The sequence below is a fragment of the Euleptes europaea genome, chromosome 9 (assembly GCF_029931775.1).
Source record: "Euleptes europaea isolate rEulEur1 chromosome 9, rEulEur1.hap1, whole genome shotgun sequence".
Taxonomy (NCBI): Eukaryota; Metazoa; Chordata; class Lepidosauria; order Squamata; family Sphaerodactylidae; genus Euleptes; species Euleptes europaea.
The window spans coordinates 11,014,191-11,037,523 of record NC_079320.1 but is presented as its reverse complement, the minus strand read 5'-3'; the positions used below and the strand labels follow the sequence as shown (position 1 = coordinate 11,037,523).

At 42.8% G+C, this 23,333-nt stretch overlaps 1 protein-coding gene across 1 annotated transcript in view; it reads right to left on the bottom strand.

Annotated features, from left to right (window-relative positions):
* Window positions 1-794: 794 nt before the first annotated feature.
* The window catches only part of BMP2K (BMP2 inducible kinase), a 52,156-nt gene continuing 29,617 nt past the window's right edge, over window positions 795-23,333 (bottom strand). The window contains exons 11-16 of the mRNA XM_056855692.1: window positions 22,076-22,254; window positions 20,591-20,683; window positions 19,508-19,689; window positions 18,335-18,492; window positions 14,344-14,457; window positions 795-2,236 (exon numbers count right to left, since the gene is read on the bottom strand). Coding sequence (XP_056711670.1) covers window positions 795-2,236; window positions 14,344-14,457; window positions 18,335-18,492; window positions 19,508-19,689; window positions 20,591-20,683; window positions 22,076-22,254 — 2,168 coding nt within the window. The remainder of the gene's footprint in view (window positions 2,237-14,343; window positions 14,458-18,334; window positions 18,493-19,507; window positions 19,690-20,590; window positions 20,684-22,075; window positions 22,255-23,333) is intronic.

Sequence of the window (23,333 nt, the reverse complement as noted above, 5' to 3'; positions counted from 1 at the left end):
GGTGCAAATCCTACTTGATAACAACTTTTTGCCATGTTTGTACTTGCTACCAATATTCTGATTTGTGTTTTTCCTGTCATCAACACACACGCAAACTAACCACACTCTGATCAAATGCATTGTTCCAAAGTGCTGCAAAATCCAGTCATATACCATTATTGATTTCCCCCAGCATTCTCAAATTTGCTCTAGTCTCGTATTCCACGTCTCGATATTTTAAGAGTTACAACTCCAGGTTTCTCTGTCCCCGTGTTATATTAATGGCACTTATTGGGGGCGGGGACAGAATTCCGGCACATACATATACAAAGGTTTGGGGTTATTTAGAAACCAACGTGAGTTTCTCATCGAGCCATCAAGTTCAGAAAGGTTTACAAGGAAAAGACGCCAATCAAAGAAAACGTAGGTCCCGATCAGCTTGGCTTCTCGTATTTAGATTTTGGGTTCCTCTCCTGCAAGGCCTAAGGCAGACCCTTCCAGTACCCACTGCTGTCTTGCAGTGTAACTGCCTTACAAAAGGACACATTGGTTATGTGCAAATATAGTCACAGGGAATAGCCACAATAGCTAGCCTTTGATCTCTTTCATTTGGAAGTCTGCTCTTCCTTAAATGCTTCCGTTTCCTCCTAAATATTGCATGTTTAAACACAGTAGATTCTAAAAATCTAAGGATCTGGTCACCAAAGAGCATGGACAGCCTGCAACCAAACCCACTTCTCCTTGGTTCAACCAGACAGATTATTAACGGTGTGGAAAAGCCAAGTTAAATAATGCAGAAACGCTCCTGGAAGAATCTACTGTTTGGAAGGAAATGGAGCAGCCCCAAATGGATCCAGCTCTACTGTCTGTTGCTGCTGGCTTTGTTGAGATGTCACGCTCTGCACAACAAGTTCTGTGAAAGGAACAGCCCCAAAGTCGTCTGTCAATTTCACCCCGTCGCCAGAGTGGATGGCACCGATCAGCGAGCTCTGTCTCGGCCTACCAGGCCCTACTGCGTTATGGTCCACCCGATGGTCGCCCAATCCTTGATGCTGTGGGAGGCGCACCAGCTCTGTCGGGTGAAACGGCTTGGCCCCAAAAGGGTCCAGGAGGCCATCGTCCGCTTGCAGAGGGTTGACTCTGTCCTTGCTGTCCGTCAGCGTGATGCTTATGTTCTCCTTGGAGTCGGAGATGGTCAGGAACTCGTTGCTGCTCTGGGAATCCCGGCGGCCAGCTTTTTTGTGCCTGCGAGCTCTTTCCGGTGTGCGATAGTTGGGCTTCAAAGCCTTCTTGGTGCTGGTTGGAGTGCCATGATGGCGCTTCCCATTACCCTTGGAAACGTCCTGTTTCATACGTCTCTGGCGGGAAGAGAGTTTCTGTAGATTCCGTTGCTGCTTCACTTTTTGTTGCTGCTGGTTCCCCGCTATCTCCTCAAACGGAACGAGCCCAAAGATGTCCTCTTTGTCCTCGTTGTTCTTTGGGATGGAAAGAGGGTGGAATGGAATGCAGCCAAAAATATCTACGCTTTTGGGAGAGATGGGTGAAGGATGGTTTTCGGTATCTGCCAGCAAATCGTCTTGCTGGGATACTTTTCTGCTGAACGGGGCTTTGGTGAAAACGTCAAAGTCGTCTTGATCTTGTTCTAACCCAGGACAAGCAGCCTCGGACGAGAAATCCTTGCCGTCGTTTTGTCTTGATTTAGGCTCTTGGGGCGGGAAAGCAAAAAACGGGACTGATCCGAACACATCAAATTCTTGTGTGGGGTTCCCCTTGGAAACTGTTCCTGGCAACTCAGACAACCCAGAGAAAGCTGCAATAGGCTCCCTGACTTCACCACTGCCGGTCCCTTCTTTGTAACGGCCGCAAGGCACCTCTTCTACTGGCCTGGCATGACCAGAATCAGAATCAGAACTCTGCTTATCATCATCTTCGGCCTCATCCTCAGAATCCATGAGAAGGGGCCGGTGGCCAAAATTCTCCGGCTCAGTATCATTGTCATCTACGAAGTCTCCAGGCTCACCTTGCAAGACTTCTTCATCCTCTTGCTCCTCATCGTCCTCGCTACTCTTTGGGGAGGGAGGATCCGACTCGAAATCACTCTCTGATTCCTCACTCCCTTTTTTGGCATGTCCTTCTGTCACCTTCTTCTCAGCTTTGTGCTTCTCAGTAACCTGGCTCAATATCTCATTTTTGCTTGAGCTCGCTACCTTTTTTTCTAGATTGCTGGCTGAATTATCAGTTTCATTCCCTGGGGAGCCTGCATGGACAAAGAACATGCAAGAGAATTTGAATTTAATGTTTCACCTCCCAGGTACCTTGTACCATGTACTGGGATATTTATTCTAGAACATCAACACTACATAGGGATGCCAGCCTCCAGGTGGGACTTGGGGACCCTCTGTAATTACAGCGCATCTCCAGACAACAGAGATCAGTTCCCCTAGCGAAAATGGATGCTTTGGTAGACTCTGTGGCATCGTACCCCACTGAGATCCCCTCCCCAGGCTCCCTTCCCAAATCTCTAGGAGTTTCTCAACCTGGATCTGGTATCCCTACCCCCCATACCCTGCTGGTAGCCAGGGGGGACCTGGCAACCCTAGTACTACAAACATGTCCTCTGTAAACTTGGTCACTGTTTGTGGCTGCCTCTGTAATATGCCCCTGCCTGAGGCGGTCAGGAAGGCTCCCAAGCTCCTGGCGTTTCACAAACTGTGTAAAACAGTATTATTCAACAGCATTTTTTGTAAAGGAAAATAAGATTACATGGTAACAGACTGGCCTGGGGAAAACACATTGTTTCTCTGCTGATGTAATATCACATTCTGCTCTGTTTAATGCATCATGTTTAATGCTTAAGCTTTGTCTGGACAACAACTCCACTTCCAATTTCTGCAATTCCCAGGCCTATTAGATGTAACAGCCTATTGACTGCATTGAACATAAGATGGGCCCTGCCGGATCAGACCAAGGCCCGTCAAGTCCAGCAGTCTGTTCACCCAATGGTCAACCAGGGGGGCCTCTAGGAAGCCCACAAACAAGACTGCAGCAGCATTATCCTGCCTGTTCCACAGCACCTAATATAATAGGCATGCTCATCTGATCCTGGAGAGAATAGGTATGCATCATGACTAGTATCCATTTTTACTAGCAGCCATGGATAGCGCTCTCCTCCATGAACATGTCCACTCCCCTCTTAAAGCCTTCCGCACTGGCAGCCATCGCCATATCCTGTGATCGAGTTCATGATGCATAACCCACCTTGAGTCTTAGTGAGAAAGACAGACTATTAATATAAACTAACAATTCCAATAGGGATGCTGAGGAGGCTCCGCAAGTTGCTTCTCTCCCTTGTGAAAACTGACCATTTTTTATTCCCAATTTCTGCTTACTGAAGGTTTGATCAGCTACAGATCCATAACAGGACTTCTCAAAATCTTGCAGAAGTGCAACAACCCGATCCACTTTGAGGCACTACCTGTAAAGTATCCCCAGATTAACTGAGGGACCAAGTGCGCAACAAGGTACCGCACAGACAGTTCTCTCTACTCCTGCAACCCTTGGAAAACTAAACACTCCTCTTTCTCAAACCTGCCAAGTAGCAGAATAAGAGGGGCTAAAGTCAGACCCCCCACCCAGCTGGTCCACTGAGGAAGGCCCAAGAGACATGTGTGGTCTATTGGTCATTTATATTTTGTATATCATCAATGATGTAGATTATTTTGTAACTGTTCATACTGGGGGTTTTATATGTAGCCTGTATTCCAGGCCCAGTGTCCCGACGGAAGTAGGTTTCAGGTAGCCGGCTCAAGGTTGACTCCGCCTTCCATCCTTCCAAGGTCGGTCAAATGAGGACCCAGCTTGCTGGGGGTAAAGGAAAGATGACTGGGGAAGGCACTGGCAAACCACCCCGTAAACAGTCTGCCTTGGAAACGTCGGGATGTGATGTCACCCCATGGGTCAGGAATGACCTGGTGCTTGCACAGGGGACCTTTACCTGCTCAACCCTTAGGTTCCCTGGGCTTCATTTTGCAGAAGCCATGCTGACTTTCTCAGCAAGGCTTCTTTTTCTACACGTTCAACAATTCTAGGTTTAGTAAGACTTTTCACTAAATTTACTCAGGTGAGAAGTCAGGCTACCAGACTTTCTTTTTTCCCCTCCCAGTTCCTCTCCATCCCTTCCCCAGACCTGCTGACGCACCTTCCAGGACTAAAAACATAATTTTTATTCAGCATAAATAGCAGGAAGAGCAGGCAGGCCTTAACTGGTGAGAAATGAAACCTTTGATATTTTAAAGACCTGTATCCTTGGGCATTTAAGATTTCATTATTACCAGGAGTTTCACAATCAGCCTTCCTACCCTCCAAATACAGAATCATATAAACAAGCTGTTGCTTTAACGGCTTGAGTAGAAACATCGGGCGATTGTAACTCTGGGCTATCTCAGATTGTTTTTTTGCATGTTATTAATGGGATTTACTGTCAATTTAAAGCGTGGATTCGGTCATGTGCTGTATATTTCCCAAAGGAATAACCATCATGAGAACTTTAGGAGACCACGGCATCTAAATCCAGACCTTTCAAAATTTGTTTAGGTACTGTAATGTTTACATGAATGTGATTTTGTAAGATTAAAAAAAAAGCTTAATCTTTCATCAGGAGTGTAAACAATTCATTTGTTCAAACAGCTAGCAAAATGAACCCATGCTTTAACTGCTTATGCGGAAAACAGCATCGCTTTTATTTTAATACACTTAGAAAAATGCTTATGTTAAAAGCCGTAGTTCTTCCTCTTAGAGAACAGACCATTTGCAAGATTTAGCAAGCTTGTGCAGTACTAGCCCTTGGGAAGGGGCTGTAGCTCAGTGGTAGAGCATCTGCTTGGCACGCAGAAGCTCCCAGTTAAAGGGACTAGGCAGGTAGGTGATGTGAAAGACCCCTGCCTGAGACTCTGTAGAGCTGCTGCCGATCTGAGTAGAAAATACTGACTTTGATGGACCAAGGGTCTGATTCAGTATAAGGCAGCTTCATGCATTCATGTGTACTGAGATCCACATACTGGTATAATGAGAGAGTATATGTAAATTACAGGCAGTGTGGTGTAGGGACTAAGAGCGGCAGACTCTAATATGGAGAACTGGGTTCGATTCCCCACTCCTCCACCTGAAGCCTGCTGGATGACCCTGGCTAGTCACAGTTCTCTCTGAACTCTCAGCCCACACAGAGGCAGGCAATGGCAAAGCACCTCCAGATGTCTCTTCGCCTTGAAAACTCTACGAGGTCACGATAAGTCAGCTGTGACTTGACTGCATGCACACATACACACACACACACACACACACACACGTAAACTATGTCACAGCTCATGTAGATGACTCTTCACATCTTTAGGGGCCCATCTTTTTCCTTTGAAGAATGCTGCAAGACTTCAGCACCAAGACTGAGTTGCGGTGTAACTTCATGAAATACTACAGCACCAAGACTGAGTTGCAGTGTAACTTCGTGAAATACTACACTAAATTTTACCAAGCCCAAGTAAGAGCTCCAGTAAGCAGAACATTCCTGCTGACACAATGCTATTGTTAAAAATGTCTTCATATATGTAAGAGGAATTAAACCTATTTCCAAACCCAATCCAGTTTCCCATACCTCCCAAATCCATATTTAATTTAACAAATGCCCTCATTGTGGAGCTGGAGGGAAAGCCGATGTTCCCTGTTAAATTAATGCCATCATAATGCTGCAACAAGGTTCTTTAAAGTCAACATTTGACCGAAGCAGTCTCGGAACGAACTCCTGCAATGAAAATTTCAGATCTGCATTTACACAGCTAAAGAACTGCACAGCGTTAACATCTGCTTATAATGTATTGTGCAGATTATATCACTTGTAATCAGGCTTGCCTCTTGCGGAAGGCTATTGTTCTCTCAAAATTCAATGCAGGTAGAACATCTTTAATCATAAGATCCCAATCTTCAAGGGAAATTTCTGTTCCGATGTTCTTTTTCCAGACATCCGATTATAAAAGGATGACTGGCTTGTAACAACCAGAGTAATTACATGCCTTCTGCTAGTTCATCATATCAGGGGCTGGGTGAAAGCGGAGGCATAACCATTTTAAAGCTCCTTCTGAATTGGTAACATACTGCCACCATCATTTTGCAGCAATTTGCCACATGTCCACTCCAAGGATTACTGGGACACATCAACTAAATCTGCACTATTTCTTTTGGCAACAGGCAGAGTGGCAGATGTCAAACACTGATGGATTTAGGGACCATTCACTGCTCCTGTTTTAAGAGACATAAAACCTGGAAATTACAGAAATGTTACATTTTTATATGCGATTTGACTTTAAACTTGTTGCAACATCAACAGAAAGCCCCTTGAATTATGGCCTCCTGTTACTAATGTAAAAGCATAATCATTTAGGCATTGTTCAAGGAGAAAATTAGTTGGGTCTTGTAAAAAAATGGATGAGAAACAAAGGGCACAGACTGGAGATGACAAATCTTCATATATCGCTCACATTAGTAAGGGTCTTCTGTTTGCCTCATGTATAAAATATTTTAATAATAAATGTTCATTTTTTAAAAATACTGGAACTATAAAATACTGAACTAAATTTGAGCCCAGTAGAACCTTAAAGACCAACAAAATTTTCCAGGTTAAAAAGTGAGTCAACCCCTCACTTCATCAGATACAAAGTGACATAACAGACAAAAAGTGAGCTTTGACTCGACTCATAAAAGCTTTGATGGTAATGATATCTAACCTAATTTCCGTGCCAAGATATCAAATTTGAATGTAGAGATATAAACGTGGAGAAATAACTTTGATGATAGAGATATTTGATATGTCCAGTAATTTTATAAGATGATCACTTTTAGATGACATACTAGCTCAAATATTCTTTCATTATTATATAATTAGAATAAATATTTGATTATAATGTAGAAAAGCAGGGCAATGTAGTCTGACTGACCTATATTTGTATGTCTGACATTGGTATTTCCCCCCTTATCCCTCTTTCCTTCTGTACCCTTTCTTATAAAACAATAAAATATTATAAATAAATAAAAGCTTATCTCCCAGAAAACTTTGTTGGTCTTTAAGGTGCTACTGAATTTGAATTTAGTTCTGCTACTACAGCCAATGTGATGTAGTGGTTAAGAGTGGAAGACTCTAATCTGGAGAACAGGGTTCAATTCCCCACTCCTCCACATTAAGCCTGCTTGGTGACCTTGGGACAGTCACAGCTCTCTCAGAACTCTCAACCCACGTGGAGGCAGGCCATGGCAAGCCACCTCCTAATGTCTCTTGCCTTGAAAAGCCTACAGGGTTGCCATAAGTCAGCTGTGACTTGATGGCACTTTCCACCACCACTACAGACTCACACAGCTACACCCATCTGAAATACACTAAGAACATGGCATCTTGAACACTAATTCATTGTGGCAGATTCTGAAGGTCAGAGCCCATTTCCTTTGGCACATCAGAAGTCTTTCAGGTGCCACAAGTCAATGTTTTTGTTGCATCAGACTAGTATGGCTATTCCTCAAGCATTTAGACATTTGACTCTGTTTTAAACCAAAAGAACCTTAAAAGACATCTGTGGTGGGCTATATAAAAATAACACGAAATGTGATTATGCAATTACTCTCATTTCTTCAGGTGACCCAAGTTTTGATTTGTACACTTGCAGGGAGAAATGTGTTTCAGCAACAGGAAATAAACTAGGTATTGTAATAGGTTTATAAGAATAGGAAAAAGAAACTTGAAGCTGTGTTAATTATGTTTTGTAATTGACCAAGCTAGTTGCAAATTTCTACATGCTGTTGATAAGATTACTGTAATTATACCACACACAGAAATGCCTACTGGCAATTCCCCCCTCCCTTTTTTGAAATTCTACTGTATTTACCTCAGCATCTTGCTGGTTTTGCATTATCATGGCCGGATACTATTTTCTAATCAATATTTGCTAATTAAAACTATGCATACCCAATCCTATGTTGAGCGTGGAAGAATTCCCAATGCATTTGAAGCATTAGCTCTCTTCTCGCTTATCTGCTCCCCAACCCACTTCCAAAATACTTCACACTAAGCAACTGAACTACTTTCGAATTCTGTCTCCTCCTTTGACGATCTTTAGCTCCTTTAAAAACCAATCTATAAACCAATAAGAAGGGTGAAATTGCTGCTAAGGGTACCCCCACATTTAATTTTGAGTTAGCTGCTATTGCAAAGTTAATTCTGTTCCTAAAATTACTACGTGGCGATAATATACATCAATGCATCATCCTACCCTACCCCAATTCAATGTAGCATTTCAGCATGCCAAATTCACCAGCAAAAGAAAAAGGAAATTGTGGGCCTGAAGCATTTAACATTTGAGTTAACTCAGACCAGGGTAACCAAATACATTCTGATTTTGGTGCTTTTCTGCTAAAACCAATCTATAAATACTGGGGAAATGTTTGAGGCTCATTAAGAATCAGGGGTGGAAGTATTTATACCTAAATTTTACATAATTCGTCATTCAAATTAGTTCTCTCAGATACTCCCCTTGGAAAAATTCAACCAGCAAGGGAGAATGGAAAAAATTACTTTCAGGCTTTAAGCCAGGGGTGGGGAACCCTTTTTCTGCCAAGGACCATTTGGATATTTATAACATCATTCAAGGGCCGCGCATTCTGCCACTGCCCCCTTTAACCCCTCCATTCTCGCCACTTCCGCCCACAGCCCTCTTGTAGTACAGAGGGAATGTTTCTCCACGGCCCAGGAGGGAAAGGGTTAACACAGTTTCTTGGGCGGTCCTAGCAGCTCCATAGCTAACGACTCTTCTGCAAGGGGGGAAAAGGTTCCTTTTCTCAGCAAAACAAACTCACATCCACCTTGAATAGAGACTATTCCTGTCCACGGGAGGGGACAGATCACCAGTCTTAGATCCTTCTGAGCTAGAGATCTGCCAGGACTCACGAAGGGCCAGACCAAATGATTTCGCAGGCCTTATATGGCTACCGGGCCTGACGTTCCCCATCCCTGCTTTAAGCACTGGCACATTATGGTTTGGGACTTCCAGTGTAACAAAAGCAACGTACGCTGACATCACAGAGGTTTTTACTTGGGCAATGCAGAAAGTAAACACAGCATTAGTCGCATCATCTGCCCCCTCTTGCTGCGCATGAGCAGGCCTGCAGTGGAGAGATTAATTTCTTAACTAAAAACTCACCTGGGGTGCCCACTTCCCTTGGAGCCATTGGTTTCCAGCTCAAACGGTCACATGCTCAGAGGGAGGGTGCCCTTTTCCCTCAATTCCACCTGAGCAGTCGTTAAGTGTACCAGTAGCAGAACAGAGAACTCACAGTGGGGCAGGAGGGAAAGGAATGTGTGCCTGCACAGAGGACAACTCGATGAAGAACAGTTACAGGTAAGTGCAACCCTGTTTTCATCTTCAGTCTTCTGTGCAGTCCCCACACTGGGATGTTACCAAGCTACTCACCAAATGGGTGAAGTTCTTCCCATGTTACTGGAACAAGGAATGGAGCACGGCTTTGCCAACCCCTGTTGCTCTCCTTGCTTGCAGATCCGGTGCATAACATCTCACAAAGGTGTCAGCTAAAGACCATGTGGCAGATCTGCAGATCTCAAGAAGCAAAATTCCTCTGAGGAGGGCTGTGGAAGAAGCTTGTGCTCTGGTGTTATGGGCATGAAGGTGGAGAGGCAAGGACAAGGCAAACCAGCCTGGTCATAACACTGTTTATTGCAGTGTTGCAGCTAGACAAGGATTGCAAAAATGCTGCCTTTCCCTTATTTCGACCAGAATAGCAAATAAAGAGATCAGCATTCTTCCTAAAAAGTTGTGTTCTATTTAAGTAGAATAACAAAGCACACTTTACATCTAACATGTGCAGGGTGTATTCAGCTGAAGTCGATGGTAAAAGTGAAGTCACATCATGACTTTAGTAGACAGACTATGTTTACGGGGTGGTTTGCCATTGCCTTCCCCAGTCATCTACACTTCACCCCCAGCAAGCTGGGTACTCATTTTACTGACCTCGGAAGGATGGAAGGCTGAGTCAACCTTGAGCCGGCTACCTGAAACCAACTTCCGTCAGGATCGAACTCAGGTTGTGAGCAGAGTTTGGACTGATGGGGTCAGAAAAACTACGAGAAGTATGATTTCCTGCAGAAGAGAGAGAAGCTATACATGGAGTTGAGGCAAGAAGTTATTTACTGCTTGTAAAACCAACTGAGTACGGGGTAACAACAGAACTCCAACTTACAGCCATGTGTTACAATAGACAAAGCCCATGTGTCATTGGTCAGGGCCTGCCATTGATTGAGGAAAGGCATCAACTTATCTCTAAAAACTTTGGAGGAACTGAATTGGCGGGATGGCCTAGTCAGAATGAAGGTTTGGGCTGGTAGGCATGAAACTGCTTAGCAGTATAAGACTGATGGCAAGTCTTCTGTTTGGAAGAACTCCGTCGTTTAGGAAAAGGTTGCTGAGACAAAAATGCAGGATAGTGTTGCCTGGACGAAGTGTAGGACCTCTGCTCTCTCTGGAAGGGGTACTATTGTTGTCTGTAAGACAACTGTGGCCTAAATTGAGGAGCAGAAGGAGACACTTCCAAAGACTTAGCTGTTAGACGATTCTTCTTTATCTGCGAGAGTGTATTGTCCATTTTTTTCTGAAAAATAGTTGATCCCTCCTCTTTGAGTCTGGTCTTTGTCAGTAAGGCTGTTGATCAGAGCCATGCATGACAGTGCAACACAACTGACGCAGCTATCACTCTCAACACAAAATCTGTAGTGGGGCATGCGGCATTAATCTGCTGCTTTGAAAGCCTCATGGCCTCAGTTTGTAAAATTTTACCAACAGACCTCATCTTCAGACCTCATCTTTTGCCACAGAAAAACTTGGTAGGCAGTCATAACTGCCTAATAATTAGAAATCCTAAAGGTTAAGGCTGCAGAAGAATAAGCTTTGAGCCCCAGATAATTTAATGTCCTACCTCCCTTGTCGGTAGGGGCCGCATGAAAAGATTGTCGCCCTCTGAGCTACAATTCCTCCATTATCAAGAAGGATGGAGGGGGAACAGTGAACAGGAATTCAGACTCTACTTGTTTTGTTGATTCTCTGTATGCCTTGAAGTGGCAGTTAGATGCAGGCTTGTTCCAGAACTCTTCAGAAATGACCATGAAGCCCTCCAGTACTGGCAAAGCCACAGTCCCTGGAGAATCAGAGTAAAGATGGCTTAATATTATATCTTTAGGTTCTTGTTTGTGTGTGTTAAGTGCCGTCAAGTCACTGCCGACTCATGGCGACCCTATGAATCAATGTCCTCCAAAACGTCCTATCCTTAACAGCCTTGCTCAAGCCATGGCTTCCTTTATAGAGTCCATCCATCTCTTGTGGGGTCTTCCTCTTTTCCTGCTGCCTTCCACTTTTCCTAGTGTTATTGTGTTTTCCAGTGACTCTTGTCTTCTCATGTGACCAAAATACGACAGCCTGTTTAGTCATTTTAGCTTCTAGGGTCCGTTCAGGCTTGATTTGATCTATAACAACCTACTGATTTGTTGCTGTTTAGCAATAGTGATGTTAATATCTAGGGTCTGTGCCATTCCTAACTGCTCTGCATACAAACTTAAGTCTTTATTTAGTGAAATAGGTGTAGCATCTGAACTATGCTTGAAACTGAGCACTATCTCCTCTTCTTCCTCTGACTCTGCAGGTGGTTCCACATTATGAGGTCTGGGCAGAAACGAGGTCAGAGCCAATGGAGGAATCAGACGTTCAGGAGGTTGCTGAGAAGTGGGATCCTGACAACGAACAGGCGGGGTAAAGGTAAAGGTCCCCTGTGCAAGCACCGGGTCATTCCTGGCCCATGGGGTGACGTCACATCCCGACGTTTCCAAGGCAGACTTTGTTTGCGGGGTGGTTTGCCAGTGCCTTCCCCAGTCATCTTCCCTTTACCCCCAGCAAGCTGGGTACTCATTTCACCGACCTCGGAAGGATGGAAGGCTGAGTCAACCTTGAGCCGGCTACCTGAAACCAACTTCCGTTGGGATCGAACTCAGGTCGTGAGCAGAGCTTTTGACTGCAGTACTGCAGCTTAACACTCTGCGCCACGGGGCTCCTTGACTCCACTCTGGCAGGTGACATATAATATGGATAAGGTTGCAATAGAATGGGAGGAAATGCTGGAGGCCATGGAACCAACATGGATGGATCCAGTCCTGAGGGCCTCAGATCCATGGACGCTAACAGTTCCAACAGAATTTCACCCTCAGAATCAGAGGGAGCCGGTGAAGCTGAATGCATCAAAGGAGTCTTTGGAGCTTGGGGAACACTTCCTTGGCTTTGGGCATTAGTTTTGGGACCGGAACCGAGTTAGCTCAATGACTCCTAGGATCAAACTTAGATTTGTCTCTGTGCCTGGTCTTAGAATTGGCTTTCTTGGCCAGTGGTTCCGAGGTACTTCTCAAAGGAGAGAGAGAGAGAGAAAGAGCAGGATTGTCAGTGCTGAGGCTTGGAACAAGACGCGGATAGAACCGCTGACACTGATAGCGGATTCGAAGGGAGCTCAAGTGGGGTAGTTGACTTGCCCAGTTTGTCTGCTGAGGTGAGAGCCTTCTTCCAAAACACAGCCTTGAGATACAAGGCCCTGTCTCCCCTTGCCTTTGGCGTGAACTGTTGGCATGCTTTCCAGGCGCTCACATTATGCTCCTCACCCAGATACAATAGGCAAAGATAATGTTCGTCAGAATAGGGTTGTTTGTGACACACCAGGCACACTTTTTAAGCAGTGCCTTCTGAGCCATGTTGAAGAGAATATAGGGATAGAAAAATGACTCAGGAGTATCCAGAGGGGCAGGATTAATACACTCAGCAGCAGCACACCTAAAACCTTTGTCTAAAACCCTCAGAGCATGCGACCATTTGAGTGGGAAAACGCATCGCAACAGCTCTTGAGGGGAGTAGGTACCCCCTAGGTGAGTTTTTAGCTAAGAAATTAATCTCTCCATGGCAGGCCTGCTCAATCGCAATCCCAATGTGGGACTACACAGAAGACCGAAGATTAAGTGTGCCTACTCTACTATTTGCTAGCATCAAGGGGCTCTATTAAGCTTACTTTTTTAATAAGACAGGATGTGGCAGTCTGGCTGAGGTGGTATCAATCACTGGCAATGTGTAGTTTAAAGACATAGTGGGTTGGATCCAACCAGCTTTTCCTCTGGTGAAGAAAGGAGGGGGGTCCTTCTTGGCCACCAAAAAGGCTATACTGGGAATCAGGGGACCTGAATGGACAAACGGCAAGTGGGATGGGGGTAGTAGTAAGCAGGGGAATTATTTACTTCATTTATACCCTGTTTTTCTCCCCAATGGGGACTCCTCTCATCCACTTTATCCTCACAAACAACCCTACAAAACATGTTAGGCTGAAGTACAGTCAGAACGATGTCATTAGAATATGGAAGCTGGAAGTAGCGACACAGTAGGCAGGAGAACTTTGGAGATCCAGCCAGAGCCAGTACAAAAAAGGAACAAGAGACCAACCAGAGAAATCATGCACTTGAGTACAAGATAGCACAGAAACTCTGTTCTGTTAACCAACTCCCTGAACAAGCGAACATGGAAATATATCTTAGTGACAAAGAAGATTCATGTTAAACAGAAATGAATGTGGCCAAAGATGTTTTAGGCAAAAACTGAAACTGGATTTGGACACTGTGAAAAAAATAGTTTCAAGAGGATCTTCTGCAAATGGGAATGTTTTTAGTTAAGGCACAGTAGACAATGGAGAGTGATATTTCTAGAGACTGATATTTCTGTAACAAACTACTAAGTAGATATTCAACTAGACAGCCTCAGGCCTCTTCCAATTCTACAATTCTAACTGGGGAACCTGTTCGAGAACATAACTGTATCCATCTCAAGAGGAATTTCAAAAGCTATTTTCAAATCTGATTTCTAAATTAAGCTGGTGACTACCATAATGAATTCTCAAAGCTTCTACAACCAGTTGTTGAATAGATCTGCTTATGCAGTAAACTAAAACAGAGAAGTTCAAGGAGTAAAGAAATAAAGGTATTCCTCTAAGTATTTCACAGAGGAAGAAAGCCTCTGAAATTCAGTATCAAGTGACAGATATTAAGTTACCAGACATTAAAAAATACCTGTATTTAGATACAAAGTGGGAATAATCAAACTACTGAATACCTGAACCTTCCTTCTCAGGCAAATTTCTGACTTCAAGATTTGGCCTATACCATTTAATTAGACCCATTTCTTTCCTACCCATATATATATATATATATATTTACATGTAATACTGATGTTACATTATGTAACTTGCCTGGGTGAGAAATGAAAGGAACAGAACCAAAGGGATCTTCTGGAAGATGGTTCTGTGGAGCAGAATGTGGATCCACATTCTTATCTGAGGATGTTCTCCTCTCCACGAGCCTGTCTGCAAAAATAAAACGAAACAAAAATAAAAAGTAAAATAAAAATGGCAGCTTTTATGCCAGTTAAGTATATACTTAGAAGCTAATCTCCCAATCCCTGCTCTTGAAATAAAGAGTTCATAGGCTCACTGACCAGAACTCCTCCTAGAAGCCCCACTGAAATGAAAGGGGTTGCACCAGTGAAGGATTTTACAAATTCCAACAGGGCTTCTACACAATTCAGGACAGTCACATAGCCACATTTATGGCAGGCTAGACTATTATTACAAATCAGGTGTTACTATAAACCAGCAAAATAAAACCTCAATGTTAGCTTCCCCCAATCCAGTTGTTCAGCCAGCTGAAATAGCAACATCTAGTACCACTTTCAAAAATTGCCCAAGCAGGCCAGATATGGATAACCCATATGGAGCAGCCACAGAGACCATGACTCTATATAAACAAATATATCCAAGCAAGCCTTAATTTGGAGTTTATGATTCGTTACTGTATAACTGATACACAAATATGTTTGTTTGCATCAGAACTGTTCATTTAGCTTTTCTGAGGAAAAACACCGACATTTGGAATGTGTTAAGAATTCTGCAGAACTTTGAGGCCAATTTTTTCAACTTTTTCTGGCACCAATTGGCCCTGCCCTTCTGTCGTTTCTATTTTGAGTGCTGGGGCCCTCCTTCTTGGTTGTAGCTATGGAATAAGTGTCTGTCGTTCAACACCAGGAACACGCCCGTGCTTAGGCAAGCCGACGAAATTCTGTAAATCCCTGCCAATTTTTCAGGCACCCCTTTCAGAAATCTCTACAATTGTGAGGTAGTGTTTTCGAAAAGATCAATGACTTGGCATTCCAAATAGCCACTAAGAAATTTTTAGTTTTAAACTGAGGTAATGTCCTTAAGCTTACTCTGACTGTATTAAAGGGTAAAGTTAAAAACAAATCGGTAGACAGAACACCTTTATACAACTTCCATTTTCCTTTTCCCATGTGCTCCGATTACTCAGAGCAGCCTAGTTTGTCCAAGAATGTTGCACAACATGCAACTTAAAATACAGTGTTGAATATTCACAGAATAAACAGTATGTAGTGATGAATGAAGACAGCAAGATGTTAATATTTTTAATTTGCATATACATCGTAAGGGACAATACAAGTTAGGTTGTTAATGGCAACCTTTTAACAGAGTGAATGAAAAATGTTCCTTATATTTTACATAATTTGGCCTCTAAGCCATGTTTCTGGAAAAGCAAAACACTGGCTAACAGTTTCCTTAGCTTTCCCCCCGCTGCTACAAGAAAGTAAGGAGAGAAAGAAACTCAACATTCAATACATGATGTTTACTACAGGAAAGTTTCTCTTGTACATACAAACTATACCTTTTCGAAAGTATTTGATCAATAGTGGTTTTTCTAAGAATATAGAGCAACCTACACACGGGTGACCAAAACAAGTAATTAGTTTACTATTCTGAATTAATTTAACATGCAGCCAATTATACATTAGTACTTTTGCCTTTGAGAACACTGAGGCTTAATAAAATTTCATATCTTATTGTAGTTCTATTTCAAGTATGACCACCAACAAGGGGCAGAGCACATTTAAAAGCAGAAGATTCTCACAAGTAAGGACATCATTTAATGCAGCATACATTAGGGGTTGGGAGAACTATAGAGAACTTCAGATTCTTAAACTCAAAGTGTGAAAAAGTCTTTTATTCAATCAATGAACTTGTCCAAATTTAAGAAAGCATGTGCCCATTTTTACCTATTACATAGATCATGAAAGAAAAATGGGAGCGAAGAAATGGGGGAGATCCGAGTTTACTCACACAAACTACTTGCCCCACTCCTAAACATATTGCTATTCCAGGCGTACAATAATATTTAGTCAATTCTGGGTGTTACTGGGTCTGCAACAGTGCAAAAAAAACACAAAAAAACCCCCAGAAGAATCGGGTTTCCAGCCACACTACCCATCTGGAGTCCAATAAAGTCATCAGCAGTGCAGCATACAAACAAAAGTTTCCCGAAAAGTAGTTGGCAACAATATGTTAATACAGGGAACTGAGAATGAAATATCATTTCAGGCGCAAGTTCCTCAGAAACCATGATTTCACAAAATCAAAATTCACACTAATCCCTACTGCACTTTAATCATTCTGGGAGAAGGGTACAACACGAGAACTGGTTAATCAGCAATATTGGATTTTAGACAACAGTTCCAAGGGGCGCTCCAAAGCACACAATGGCTTCCCATTCTACCAATGAAAAATCCTCAGCATGCAATGGAAAACATCTGGGTGCTCGTGGTGTGTTTCACTCTGCAAGCATAAAAGGAGAAGAGGGGCTCTGGGTCACAGCCACTGTGTTCCAGAAACTGAGGCTCAAAAGAACTTTAAGAGAATGCATTTTAAATTTATGCAGTCAACATATCCAAATGAAGCCAGAAAACAAAACTGTTCCAGAATCCTTCCTTCCAATCCTATGGTGACTCAGGTTTAATAACCAACCAAAGTTTAGAGCACTTTCTGGCCTCCTTGTTCTGTTGCAGGAGGTCATTACATTCCCCTTTGATCCACAAGGCATTAAAGCGCATAGAAAAAATACGAAGCTTACAAAAAGATTTAAATCCTTGATCTGAACCCTACCTAAAATTCCCTTTACAGCAAAGAAACTATCCTCTGGAACCTTTTATTAACTGACATCACACTTGAAGCAGCTGGTATTTTCTAATTTGTTACAATTTTTTTCATTCAGTAAAAGTGATGACCTATGTGAAGTACAGCTGGACATTATAGGAGTTGTGGCAGGCATCAATCCTGCAAGAATGTTTTATATAGTTCAGCATTCCATATTAGTTAAATATACAGCCAAACCATTCCGTATTTACCAGAGTGAGATGCTTAGCAGTAATAGGGCCGGGCTCTTCAAAACAATTGGCATTTAAAACATCTATTATAAACCTGCTTATCTGCAAAGACTTTCACACCAGAATGATCCCCAGGTTTTTAATACACTCACCAAAACTAATTATCTTATATTAACTGTGGTTCATGGAAAGGTTTTAATGAGTACACACATAATTTTTCCAAAGCATCAAATGCTTAGATCAAACATTCCTTTTTAAAGACTGGGGGAGGGGTTAAGTGTCTTCTACCGTAAGGATACCGTAAGAATAGGATTACTTTCAAAATCAAGTTTCCAAAAATAAGCCAGGAGTTTGAATAGCGAGTGTTATTTAATGGCGGTGGGAATTTGCTATGTTTGCAGTTCTTATATTTTGCTCACAACGGATTCCTCTGATAAATTATGAAGAAATAATTAGAAGACCACATGATTCCAAGCAAACACACTAGCTTTTTGACTTGAAGAGAAAGTTTATTCAACTGTTGTGTCAGAACAATAAAGCAGCCCTTACATGTAGCCAATCAAAAGACATTACAGAACATTAACATAATGTACTAGGTCATTTCCCTCTCTTTCAGGCATTTTCAAAAGGCATCCCAGACCCATGGAAACTTCTGTTCCGGTGTGCAAGAGAACAAAGTGCGAAGTGAAGCAATGCAAGGAGCTGACTGTTATTCTGCATTGTTACATGCCCCTCCGGTTTTTAAAAAATATTCCTGACACTCAAGAAAAATAAGTATTCAAGAGATAGCTGACATTTTCTGTGGTGTTACGAATGTAGACAACGAATTTCTATGGCACACATTTTTAGTAACAGAAGGACGAGTGAGACGGCGGGCCTAGTTGTGCCCTCAAATGCTCAGAAAGAATTCTCTGTACAGACTGCGCGGCACTCGAACAGAACAGTCTTTGGCACTGGCACTTGTACCTACAGAGCTATTTACTGTGAAGCGAAATAAGCCTTCAAGCGTCCCTTACTTGATCTCAGAAGGTCAAACTCCCTGTCCAACAGCTCCTCTTCTGTTAGTTTGGAGAAATTGTCTTCTCCAAATGGGTTCCAACCAGACATATCAGGGGGATTACTGAGGTTCTGCTTTGGATAGTTTGAAACAGACTCTGCATCGGAGGCAGATGACCTGTAAAAATTGATCAAGAAAGCAACTTAGGCAACATGAACAGAACCCAAAATGCAATGACAGAATGATCACGTATGGATTTATAGGGAACGAAGCTGTTTTGGATCTCCACCAAGGAGAAAAGCAGGGTATATTGAACCAAATAAATTAATTAAATAATTTTAATTAGGATCTATTGTACAATAATTAACCAAAATGCCCTCTAGAAATTTAAATTATACTCTCGGACTGGGTGCTCAAAGTGCTGCCAGTGGGCACCAGGTGGCACAACACCTTTCATGGAGCCCACCAAGTTTTTTTTAAGAAAATGGACAGGGCCATTGACGCTTCCGCCCAGCACGGCTTCCGACTGGCTATGCTTTTTCTTTTTAAATTGATTTGGCAGCAACTGCCACTACAGCACAAGGATAACAACATAAAAAGGCCCTGCTGGATCAGACCAAGGTCCATCAAGTCCAGCAGTCTGTTCACACAGTGGCCAATCAGGTGCCTCTAGGAAGACCACAAACAAGATGACTGCTGCAGCAGCAGCATTATCCTGCCTATGTTCCAAAGCACCTAATAGGCATGCTCCTCTGATCCTGGAAAGAAAAGGCACGCATCATGACTAGTACCCATTTTTACTAGTGGCCATGAATACCCTTCTCCTCCATGAATATGTCCACTCCTCTCTTCAAGCCTTCCAAAAGATCTTCACTGTGTAACTGCACATAACCTGTGCATATGCAAGAAAATATTTTAAAATAACGTATTCATTTTAAAAGAAGCCCTGTTAAGCAGAGCATCTGCCTGAAATGTCAAAGAGTCACTAGAGTTATGCCCAACCTCTGTCCCTGACATTCTGTGGTTGGCACAGCACCTGACAGCAGCCATTCTGTAGTTGCACCTACCAACCTGTGTCACTTCCAAATGTGCCCACTGGCTAAAAGAAAGTTGGGGACCAGTGCTCCAGGAACTAAACAGTAAACAAAAAAATACATCTGTGCAGTTATTGTTAATATAGGAGGATACTTGCCTATTAGCAGTATATGGGGTATCCAGAGCTGCACCAACATGAGCAGGAAATGATTTAGAATGCGACATTAAGGCTGGTGAGAACTCCTGAGGAGAGGCAAAAAATTCAGGAGAGCGTTTTGGTGGAGGCAGCTGCTTTGCGAGGGCCTGTTGCTGTAGAAGGGCCTGTTGGTACTGCTGTACCTCAAAGAAAAAAAGAAGTCAACGTTGCAAAGTTCCAATGTATTACTTACTTCCTATGTAATAAGCCAGTCAATCTTATTGTGTGCAAATGTTGTATCTTTTCTTAACTACTATAACAGAACTCTAAAGCAGCAACACTGAACTATTTACTAAAATAAATTAGTTTGAGGGGCAAGATCCAATTAGGAAGTACGTCAGCTTAATTTAGAGATTCATTCATTATGTTGAGTATGCAATATTATATTTAATAAATACTGTAACTCTAAAATATTTCTTTACGTATATGCTTTAATCAATTAGCATGAGTCAGTGAGAGCTGACAAAATAATTTGATTGTGGGAAAGCCACTTGCTTATATTAAATGATAGTAAAAGCAATGAATGGTAAAAATCACCTAAGATTCAGCATGTAAGTGCCTTTTTGAATCCAACACGCAGAAGCTTAAAATGAATTTCAAGCCAAGTTCTATAAGTGGAAGTATGCTTAAATGTATTTTAGCAAAGTTTTTTTTCTTAAAGCTTTTGCTGTAAGTGCTTCAAGAAATGACCTGTTGCTTACATAAACACTGCATACACCTTGTATTTAATTGGTAATTACTATTGTTTTACAAGCTGAACAGACTGTAGGAAAAATAAAACACCATATGGCATATGCAGCATAAAATATCCATGTCTCTCAAGATGGCGTTAAAGTAATAGCTGACATGTTTACCCATTCTGCTCCTATTCCTCCTATTTCTCTGCTTCTAGCAGGCACCAACGAATCTATAAAAAACGCAGCAACTAAAGCAGAAATCAAAATCGATTGCAAAAAATGTGCTACAAAGCATTCACACTATTTAAATGATTAATATAATTGACTTCCCTGTATCTGTGTTATCTTCTATTCAAAAACAACTTACCATGCCAGGATACTGGGATGGGGGAGGCTGCTGCTGGTACATAGACTGCATCAAAAGTTGCTGCTGAATCATGTGCTGCTGCATTGCTTGATACTGTATGTCGGAAGAGACAGAGTCGTGTTAAGTCATGCTATTTACTCAAGTCAACACAAGCTCTCCTGGCCAAAAAAATAAAAATAAATCAGCAGTACTTGAGTGGGAAGCCAGTTAGGAATAAATGATTACATAATTCTTGCAACTTAGGATGAGAGACAAAGACATTTGAGTTGTCATACAACAAATGAGCAGAACCATGCATATTATTTCCTTTTGCTGTGCCCCACGCATTCAAATAAATGTGCCATTAATACGTACCCCCCTCAGAAAGGTGCTTGTCGACCAAACAGCAACTGAAAACTTAACACAAGCTGCGACTACAAAATCATAGCACAATCATCACATGTAATAGCTGTACATTTCTTTGGAACCTGACCCCACTTTGCAGCTGCACTGACCATAAGGAAACCGAGCAGTCAACGCAAGTCACAATCCCAACAGCTTTCTTGCTTTGACAAGCAGCAGCTTTTTTTTTTTTTTTGCTAACTGCCCCCAGATGCATGGCCTGACACTTCAAACTACTGAATGATCATTTTGTTTAATTAATCATCAAACCAAAAAAGGTTTCATTTACACACTGTTCTAGGAGACAAGGTGACAACATGTTTACAGATTACATAGGTCACAAGAGGCAAGTTCCTGACTGAAGTCGGTTTCAGGTAGCCGGCTCAAGATTGACTCAGCCTTCCATCCTTCCGAGATTGGTAAGACAAGTACCCAGCTTGCTGGGGGTAAAGTGCAGATGACTGGGGAAGGCACTGGCAAACCATCCCGTAAACATAGTCTGCCTAGTAAACATCGGGATGTGACGTCACCCCATGGGTCAGGAATGACCCGATGCTTGCACAGGGGACTAGGTAAAAAAAAAGGTAAAGATCCCCTGTGCAAGCACCAGGTCATTCCTGACCCATGGGGTGACGTCACATCCCGATGTTTACTAGGCAGACTATGTTTACAGGGTGGTTTGCCAGTGCCTTCCCAGTCATCTTCCCTTTACCCCCAGCAAGCTGGGTACTCATTTTACCGACCTCGGAAGGATGGAAAGCTGAGTCAACCTTGAGCCGGCTACCTGAAACCAACTTATGTCGGGATCAAATTCAGGTTGTGAGCAGAGCTTGGACTGCAGTACTGCAGCTTACCACTCTGCGCCACGGGGCTCTGCACAGGGGACTACCTTTGCCTTTAATAAGTGGTATAGAAGTCTTGAATTGCCTATATCTTTTAAACGGACTTAGGCAAGTAGGTGTTGTGAAAGACCTCTGCCTGAGACCCTGGAGAGCTGCTGCCAGTCTGAGTAGACAATACTGACTTTGATGGACCGAAGGTCTGACTCAGTATAAGGCAGCTACATGCGTTAAGTTTAAAAGCTGTAGAAGAAACTGCCGATACCTGTTGCATGTACGCGTCCTGAAGTAGTTGCTGCTGTTGCTGCTGGTGATGTAGATGATGCAACTGCTGTAGTCTCCAGTCTCCTTGTTGGAGTTGTTGCAGTACTCTGTTTTGCTGTGGAGGCTGATTGGCTCCCTGGGACAACATACTCTCTTGACTACTTCCCGGTTTACAGGGCCCTGGGGATACAGTCAAAGCTCATTACCTGCTGATCGTGTTTTAAAGTCTAAACACGCATCTTTCTGTAAATCATTCATTTAACTTTTCCAATTTGTGGTACAAACTAGCAGAGAAACAGCAAGTATATATAGCAAATATATATCTAATTCCAAAGTTGGCCCCAAAGCACAAGCTTCATACAGAAAGGGCAGATGTATCTACAAACCTGGGCAAATCCGCAGGTTTCCACAAAAAACCCCAAACTGAAAAACATGGGGAGCTGAAAACAAGGTAGCTGATTCCACTGTCGAACAACTGTTACTGTAAAAAAAAAAAAAAAACCTAATATTCAGCCGGTACCTTTCTGCCCACAATTTAAACCCATTATTGTGAATACTATCCTCTGCTGCCAAAAGAGCTCCCTATGAGTTTAAGGATTTTGCTTTTGTGCCGATGTATTTTTAATACTGCATATATGCTGTTCTTGTGCTTTTTATACCATCTGCTGCTTTCGCTTTACCCAAGCTGAAGGCTCCATAACAGAGCACAAGATCCAGCCCACTAGTACACACCCAAACATCCAGACTTTACAGAACAGGACTTTTCCTTTCTCCTCCCACTCCAGCATCCTGGAAGTCAGAACAAAATGGGGGTTTGCAGTGGTGGAAAGACAGGACTTGGCAGAAACCACTGCCCTTCTTCCACAAACAGAAATGATGTTAGAAGACCCAAGTGGCTAAATACACAGTTTTTATGCCACTGGCAAAATCCGAGGTTTCTCCCTCGAGCCTGAAGATAGCTGCTTATGGGAAGTGTACAGAAGTTCCCACTGTGTCTCTGGCTGCTTCCTCACAGAAGCGCAAAAAAGGAGCAAGTGGGACTGAAGCATTCGCATACTGCTGCTGGTCATGCCCATCCACACCCCTTTCCTGCTCAGCATCTTGGCACAGAAGCACTGGCCTGATGGTCATTGGGGAGGGGCAGTGCTGCAGCCTCGCAACCCCTCCTTCCCCACCTCAACTATGCAGCTGAGGTGCTTTTAAAAAAAAAAGCCTGTTACAGGGATAAAGTGTGAGGGGGAATGGCAGAGCTGGGCATC